Source organism: Neolamprologus brichardi, chromosome 12 (genome assembly GCF_056152115.1).
Source record: "Neolamprologus brichardi isolate AB-2024 chromosome 12, ASM5615211v1, whole genome shotgun sequence".
Taxonomy (NCBI): Eukaryota; Metazoa; Chordata; class Actinopteri; order Cichliformes; family Cichlidae; genus Neolamprologus; species Neolamprologus brichardi.
In genome coordinates, this window is record NC_142115.1 from 32,435,866 (window position 1) to 32,444,346 (window position 8,481).

Consider the following 8,481-nt stretch of genomic DNA (forward strand, 5'->3'; position numbering starts at 1 on the left):
GGTGTGAGGTCTCGCGGCAAGCTATCAAATACGGTGCATTTCTCGGCTTTTGAAAAAACGCTATGCGTCGCCAGGTGTTTCATCAGATTCGAGGTGTTACCTCCTTTGCACAGTATCACCTTAAAGCACTTGTTGCAGGCTGCTGAGTTTGCATCTTTTGCTGTGAAGTACACCCAGACTTTTGACCGCTTGGCCTTGGGCATTTTTAATCTGTAGCACTGCTACAGCAGTGCCATCATAGCACCGGATACCGGTACCCATCCCTATTCAAGATAAGTAGTGTGTATAGGGTTGGTTATCAGTGATGCCTGCTCTGTTCTCTGCTGTGCTGAGTTTTACTTCTCTTCTGCCCACTTTTGCTTTTCACATTTGCATGTATGCATGTAGAAGGGCAGGACGATCCCAGAATAGAGCATACAGCTAAATAGAAATTACTGCAGCTGAAAATAGCTTCGACTTTAATGGTCCTGACTGATTTACGTTGAACTCTTTGGACTTGATTTAAAGACAATTACTGCTACGATCTTTCCTGCAGTCATATATAGGGCACACAAACAATACCATATAATTTGTTCTCCAGGGGTTCCTCAACACATCTCAGAAACAGGGTAGTGTAAAAGGTGAACCAGTGTTGAGCAAACCTACTGTATGACTGTCACATCACCATACCAGTGTTGTTTTTACTGCTGCTAGGGCTTTTCCAGCTTCCTCTATTTCTTATAAATAGACATGAATGTAATTAAAAGTTTGTCCTATGAAGTGGCATCTGAGAAGGAAACCAAATTTTGCTGCTACATTTTACTTATATAACTGTCTACACTACAGGTGGGGGTGGTGACCACTGGGACAGAGAAGCTATGAACAACTTAGTCATTTTTGAATGGTTGCAAATTGTACTTTTAGCTCATGAATTAACAGATAAATATCGAAACAGTGGTGTTGTTTGAGATCACACTTTGGCTCCCATGGAAGCTGTGATTCAATAGAACTGGATGCATATGTGATATAACACTGAAATAAGTTGTGCTTACCTCTTGCAGATAACTTTTTGGTGTTGATTATTTTAGCAGCATACTCCTGTCCTGTGCACAGCTTAACACATCTGCGCACCACTGAAAATGCTCCCCTGGAAAACACAGAAAAAAACCCCATTGACTAACATTTCATGCATGGTTATCATAGGACAACTCTATCAGGAAAAATAACTACCAGCTGAAACAACACTTCATTTCTTTATCATAAATTAACAAGTTAGGACCATTGTTCTCATGCAAATTCTTGAGTGGTTATTTGCTGAGTGAACAACTTTGCAGAATGAGCATTTTTCAGACTCAGAACATAACAGAACTGATAACACTTCTCATGTTCACCGTGGATACATTAAACACTTTGCTGCTTAGTTAATAAGATCTCGTGAGATCTCCAGTTAGGATACAAGTAATGTGAACACGTCAGATGTCAAAAGGTAAATTGGTAAAATGTAAGAGCTAAACTGGGCTCTCAAACACATTAGATAAAATTTGTATCACTTACAACCGTGTTTCCCACTGTCTTGTACCTGGAACCCATAGAGACCTGCTGGTGTAGTTGGTGTTCTTATTCCTGCGTTATACGTTTTATTTCCTTGTTTTGTAATGTACCAAATGTTTTCAGTGGGTGACAAGTCTGGACTATGGACAGGTCTCCTATTGTGACATTTAAGCCTGATGTCTTTGAACCTTATGTTTTGTACCTTTGTTCAAATACTGTCGGTCTTACTTTAATCCAAAATAAATAAATAAATAGCAAAAAGTAAATAAGCAGAATATCCCCCCCAAAACTAATGATAATACATTTTAAAAATGAGAGAGAGCAAAAATGAGAACAACCATCTGTAGGACAGCATATGTCGCCCCAATACCTGAATGTTTTGCACTGCGCCGTCACAGATGTTTAGAATTTTTTTTCCTTTAGATCCACCAGTATAACTTAACACACAATATATATTTGACATACCAGATTCAAAAGTTCAGTATTGTTTAGGTACGTTTAGTCAAACACAAAATCAAAGCATAATACCGTACTGTACTGTGTTATTGAAGGGTCTTTACCTTATAATATAAAGTGACTTTAGGCAACTGTTGTTGTGATTTGGCGTTATATAAATCAAATTAAACTGTATGAAAACTAAATTACTGCCAACTCATCTAAACCTTCGTTTTAGTGTCCAAAGCCAAATTTTGCTATTACAGCTATGCATTTCTGCAAAATATAACCATTAATTTCAATAAACGCTCAACCAAAAACAAATGTTTGAATATACTTATACAAACCAAGGCTGGACAAGACTACATAGTCCTGTCCAGCCTTGGTTTTGATTTAGTTGGGTGTGAAACAGTCTGATGTTGAATGGTGCCACTAGTCTGCCTTCACACTGGGATAGTTACAGACAGCCAACAAGGTCAGTGCCAAAGGTGAAGGCCAGCTGACCTGACACTGGGGTAAACTTCTATATAAAGGCACAAACTCTGTAGAATACAAAGGGCATTTCATCACTTTTTCAACAACAAGCTGAAGTGCATTTAATGCCCCAACGTCAAGGTCATTACTGTCCAATCAGAATTCTGATAAAGAATCAACTCGCCTGAAGCAAAAAACTCACTAGTCCCACACACACAAACAAACACATATGCTACTGACACCAAACTCCACAGCTGTGCTTGGAAAGTTCATACACCATGAGGTAAGTATCTAACGTCTGGACTAAATATGCTTTAACACACGTAGACGGTTAAATGGGGTAACAGGTCATGAATCACGACTGTGGTCTGACATCCAGAAAGTTGACATGGAGAGATTTAAACATGCCTAAAACTATTTTTGAGGGAAAAACACTGGTGCCTTCAGAAGTGAAGGGTTTTGTAACTGGAGAAGTCTGAGCTTCTGGTATTCTGTTACAGTCTCCCTCTGATGTGGAAGAATTAAATGCTGTGTGGTGTGTAAATCTATACTCTTAGGTTTCAAGCCTAACTGAGACAAACAACAAAAAATGTGTTTAAAAAGTCTTCAGAAGTCTTTCAAAAGTCTTTGTGCTGTTACTTCTTTTTAGCAGCTGTGCAGCAGAAGGACAAACACAAGCTACACTCAAGCCTCTGCCATTGTTCACGTTATTGTTCTTCAAGCTGTTTAGCTTGTTATCTGTGTTCTAATTGAGATCAATTTGACCAATTTAAGCAATGATGTGCATTACTTCTGTGCAAGAACAAACACCGAAGCATTATCTAACCAGGAGCCAGTGTTCAGCACACCTCAATCGGTGCTGTGGTGTTTCTAGTAAAACAAGCCTGGCAATATTTGTAACAAACGGGCTAAGCACACTAAAGCAAAAGGAGCGAGCTTAAATGTCACAAGTCCTGCTAAGAAAGTGACACCAGCAGAGAGCGAGCACACAATCATTAGCTCTCCTCAGATGTTGGATTAGTATTACAAAGTTCCAGAGAGTGTTACCGTAAGGATGCCAAGCCACTCACACCTGCACTCCTTCCTCCAAGCTTTATGTGCCTGGGTGAATAATAAGATGGGCCTACAGAAAAAGGTTTTTGCATGGGTGCAGCTTAGTCCCTCATGCACCCAGAGCTTCAAAGCCGGTAGTTTCTGGTAGAAGTTGAGATTTATCTCAACACAGCGAAGCAAATGCATTTGATAAGTTACAGTCTTTATAATGTCTTTTTTTTTTCCAAATCAACAGCCGGCACCATAGAATGAAATCTCATAGGGTTCAGGAGGCATTGGAGCTACGCTGGCATAATGATCCCTGCGAACAGTATTTATTACTTATGGGATGAAAAGAGAATGGGAGGGATGCAGTGTCGTAAATTAGTCTGATCCCCGTGTCTTCTGCAGCAGTCAGTCACATAGACGATGACTCTGTCTATTTATGCTCGCTCAATAACAATAACCCACCAAGGAAACGGGACTTGAGTATATACACTCCCCTCCTGTAAGTGAAGACTCTGAAGAATTCATAGATTGCACTTCACTATGGATGGCAGCCGTGGCTAGATTAGCTTCACAGCAGTTGCAGTGCATGAAATTGAAATGGCGACCTAGATTCATGACTTAAAAATATTCATATAAACTAATTACTAATTTACCTCTCTGCTACAAGTCCCTGCATTAAGTGTGCTTTGTAAAACCCGTCATCACCACGATATGGTTAAATACCAGATATGCTTTTTATCTAACTTTCTGTTTCTCATTATCAATCACAGATAACTGCCATCTTTTTGAGACAGTTTTAAGTTAGCAAGGAGTGAATGTAAATATTAAAAATCAAAGGCTTCTAGTGAGGCATCTTTTCAGTTCCTTTTATTAATCCTTCAATGAATCTCGACTTTTTCTTGACATATTTGCATATTAGGTGCGTATTTTACCAGCCTTTGAAGAGAGACATCAAATGAGCTGTCACAAACACCTGTTAACACTCCAAATGTACAAAATAGTACTATGCCGTCATGTTTAAAAAGTCTCTCAGCACCTATGAATAATCCTGCTATCTTTCCACAGGCCTGTAAATAATATAAATCTAGGACAACACTTAATAGATTAAAAGAATACTTTAACATGGCTCGTTTTCCATTGTTTTTAAATAGATTAAAGATTCAAGCCAACAAAGTCCAAGAAAAACACGATTTCCATGTTTATACATCATCATGCAACAGCTAATAAAACTTAAAGAAAAATATTTGTCATTATATAATCTTTGGAACACGGAGGTGGATTACATTAGAGCAGGGACGTCAAACTCATTTTACATCGAGGGCCACATACAGCCCACTTTGATCGTAAGTGGGCCAGACCAGTCAAACTCCCCTTTCTCTCTGTGTAAAGAAGATTAACTAAACATTTATTCACTGAGAGATCTTAACATAAGAAAACGAAGTGCAATTTCAACAGCACATCTCAATTTTTCAACATGATAAAGAAATGCTGCTGTAGTAAATTAAATAAATCTGTCAGCACCACTTAAATGAAAGAAATGCAGTTTTTTTTTTAAACTGTGGATCTATTGTAAAAAAAAAAAAAATTAAAGTCTTTGTCCGACCAATTCTGGTCCCCAGGGCTTATGTTTGACAGCCCTGCACTAGGGTCTTTTCCAGTGTTCCTCAATGACAGCATAGTTCAGTCTCTATTCTGTCAGAGCCACAAAGCTAACACAACATTAACTGCACTTCACTCCAGATAACTTGGCTGTTTCTGTGTTCTCATTGAAGTTGTCATCACTGTGGTGGCTGAATAAACAGCATTAGGCAAATCAAGCTAGCAGTACATAACGAGTGATATGAATGATAATCAAATAATGCCAGTACAAGACGCATGATGGGCTGCAGCAACAAAGTAAACAATACACAGAAGGTTGATTTGAAATTGTCCCCTTTACTCCTTTGCCCTGTGCCAAGTGTAGATCACCTACTGTAATGAAATACCAAAAGTTTTGTTTGTCTCTATATTATTTTTTTTATCTCTCATAATCATCGTGATCAAATTGTGATTATTTAAAATGAGTACTGATTAACTAATAATCATGCATTTACTGAACTCTGGAATCCCTGAAACGATATGCTGGCCACCTCATTAGGTACACCTTATTAGCACCTAATTGAATCCCTTCAGCCTTCAGAACTGCCTTAATTCTTGGTGGCATAGATTAGACAAGGTGGTGGAAACGGTCCTCAGAGATTTTGGTCACGGTGGCATCACAGTTGGACATCAATGATGCAAATCCCCCGCTCCACCACATCCCAATGGAGCTATCTTGGATTCTGATCTGGTGGCTGTGGAGGTCATTTGATCAGACTCAGCTCATCGTCACATTCAAGAAAGCAGTTTGAAATTATCTGAGCTGCACTGACATGGTGCACCATCCTGCTGGAAGCAGCTGTCAGAAGATGGGTACACTGTGGTCCCAGAGTGGTGGAAGTGGTCAGCAACAATACTCAGATAGCCTGTGACATTTAAAGGATGCTCAGATGGTACTAAGGCGCCCAGAGTATGCCAAGAAAATATGCCCCTGCTCCATTACACAATTACTGAACTGTTAATATGAGTCGGGATGGATCCATGCTTCCATGTTGTTTACACCAAATTCTAAACCTAACATCTGAATGTTGCAAGAGAAACTGAAACTCATCAGACCAGCCAGAAGTTTTCCAGTCCTCTGTTGGCCAATTTTGGTGAGGTTGTGAACTGTAGCCCCAGTTTCCTCTTCTTAGCTGGTTAGACTGGAACTCTGTGTCTGTGCGTTCCAAGGTTCAGAAGTTGTAACAAGCGGTCATTTGAGTTGCTGTAGCCTTTCTGTCAACTCAAAGGCACTTGTTCATTCTCTTCTGACCTCAGGCATCAACAAAGCATTTTCATCCAGAGGAATCACGTTCACTAGATATTTTCTCTTATTCGGACCATCTTCTGTAAACCCTAGAGGTGACTTTGCCCAGTTTCAACTTCAAGCGTAATTCAAGTAGCTGCCATGTGATTGGCTGATTAAACATTTGGGTTAACAAGCAGGTGAACAAGTGTACCTAACAAAGTGGCTGCTGTGTAGAATTCCAATTAAATACGAAAATATAACAAAATTTATACATAACAACTAAACTAAACATGCTTCTGGGAAGACGCAACAGCCACTGCTGGACAGGAAAAGGTGTGTTGGATTATTAAATGACTAGAAAATGAGATGCAAAAGAATTAATTTGTATTTTTTTTTTAAATCACAAATAATTTGTTTTTTTTTATAATTACGGGACACCACAACCATAACTTAAAATAACATTTAATGAACTGCCCAGCCCTTTTAAGGGCTACACACTACACACCGTGTGTCATGTTCAAATATTAGGTTCAGACATATTACATACCTATTCCCTTCCCTCCATCTGTTATTATACACAGAAGTATTTAGTCACACAAATAATGAAACAATATGAGTTCTGTTTCCGTATTTACTACTTTTAATTCCCTATGGTATCACAACTTTCCACAACAATAGTACCTAGAATATATTTTGCATATGTACTGCCATATGATTGTTTTTTCCTACAGTATGATAAAGTATGATTCCTATGGTTTTGACAGATCGGCTTTTATCGGATGGATTTTTTTTTTTTTTTTTTTTTTTTTTTGCTTGCTGCTGCACTGCAGAATATCTTATCTGGTGTAATCTGCCACCATAGTGCTGCAAAAAAATGTCTTCTAGGGAAAAAAGGCTGTTTGTTCATATAAAGGTTAGTAAAGCACACACACTTCCAACCAATGCAATAAAACAGGACAAAATGGTCAATCGAGATGCATTCTTAAAGGGTTTTTTGATCGGATATTTATTGCATAGCTTTGCAGAAGACAGGAATTTGATATTTGGTCATACCCGCAACTGTCATATGTGAAACCCTTAGTTTTTCTCTGTAAACTTTGACTCTCCGTCTTCAAAAAAGAAAAAAAAGCGTGCAACTGCACTTTCCATAAACCGCAGATGTCTTCTTTTCAACTGTGGTTCAAATGGTTACACCACAGGACTCTGCTGACACCCCACGTTCCTCCGTGTTTCACCGTGAAACGAGCGAACCCGTCAAAAACATCGGCAACGTTTTTGCAAATATTGTTGCCTCTGACGTCCGTTTCTCGTGATGATCAGGAAACAAACAAAACACTTGGTGAGCTTAAACAGAGAGGGGGGGGGGGGGGGGGGGGGGGGGGGGGTACTTTGAGAGCTGTCATCCCCGAAAAGGCGCACACACACGCGCACCATCAGAGCGCGCACACGCTCAACACTGCTGGCCTGCAGACTCGCTCAGCTCTGCACTGCCTGGAAACCTGCCCTCCTCCTACATTTCAACTACACTACACTTTCTAGCAGACAGCTGTACCGCAAACATGCACAACTAAATAATAAATACGTGAATTTTGACAGAGAAAAAGCGACAGATACTCACTTCCCCAGCTCCTCGTACAGCTGATATTCATCTGTGAATCGCGTACAGGTTGTCGTGGCCATGTCTCTCCCCTGTCTCTCGCTTCTTCTTGTTAATGAACTCCGAAGATTCGCGGTTAGTTCGGGCTGAATGTGCGTAAAAAAAGTGCAGGTCCGCCCAACAGCGAGACGGCCGGTGGAGCGGAGAAGTGCCTTTTAGGAGGCGCCGAGTGACGGAGGGTTTGATATAAAGAGCCGAGGAAGCCTGGGTGGGTGTTCACTCTATCTCTCTTTCTCTCTCCCTCCCTCTCTCTGCACTATCTGACAGCTACCGCGCTCTGCGGTCCTATAAACAAGCCAGTTGAGCTACGACAAGCCACTTCCTTTTGCGATTTTCACAATAAAAGCTTTGACATTGTCTACGTTCAAAAAAGAAAAAGTTGCAACCTTTGGTTTTCTATTAAACGGCCATTTATTTAGCCTAAGCACTGCCTTAGCATTTTCCCCCTGACCAGCCAACTAAGTGCATAAAGTTGGTT

At 40.0% G+C, this 8,481-nt stretch overlaps 1 protein-coding gene across 9 annotated transcripts in view; it reads right to left on the bottom strand.

Moving 5' to 3' along the window:
- Nucleotides 1-8,250, bottom strand: part of camk2b1 (calcium/calmodulin-dependent protein kinase (CaM kinase) II beta 1) — a 77,043-nt gene extending 68,793 nt beyond the window's left edge. For all 9 annotated transcript variants that reach the window (XM_087849398.1, XM_087849397.1, XM_087849396.1 and 6 more), the window contains exons 1-2: nucleotides 7,965-8,250; nucleotides 1,032-1,126 (exon numbers count right to left, since the gene is read on the bottom strand). In XM_087849398.1, the coding sequence (XP_087705524.1) occupies nucleotides 1,032-1,126; nucleotides 7,965-8,026 (157 nt within the window). In that variant the 5' untranslated portion in view covers nucleotides 8,027-8,250. The remainder of the gene's footprint in view (nucleotides 1-1,031; nucleotides 1,127-7,964) is intronic.
- Between the last annotated feature and the right edge of the window lie 231 nt (nucleotides 8,251-8,481).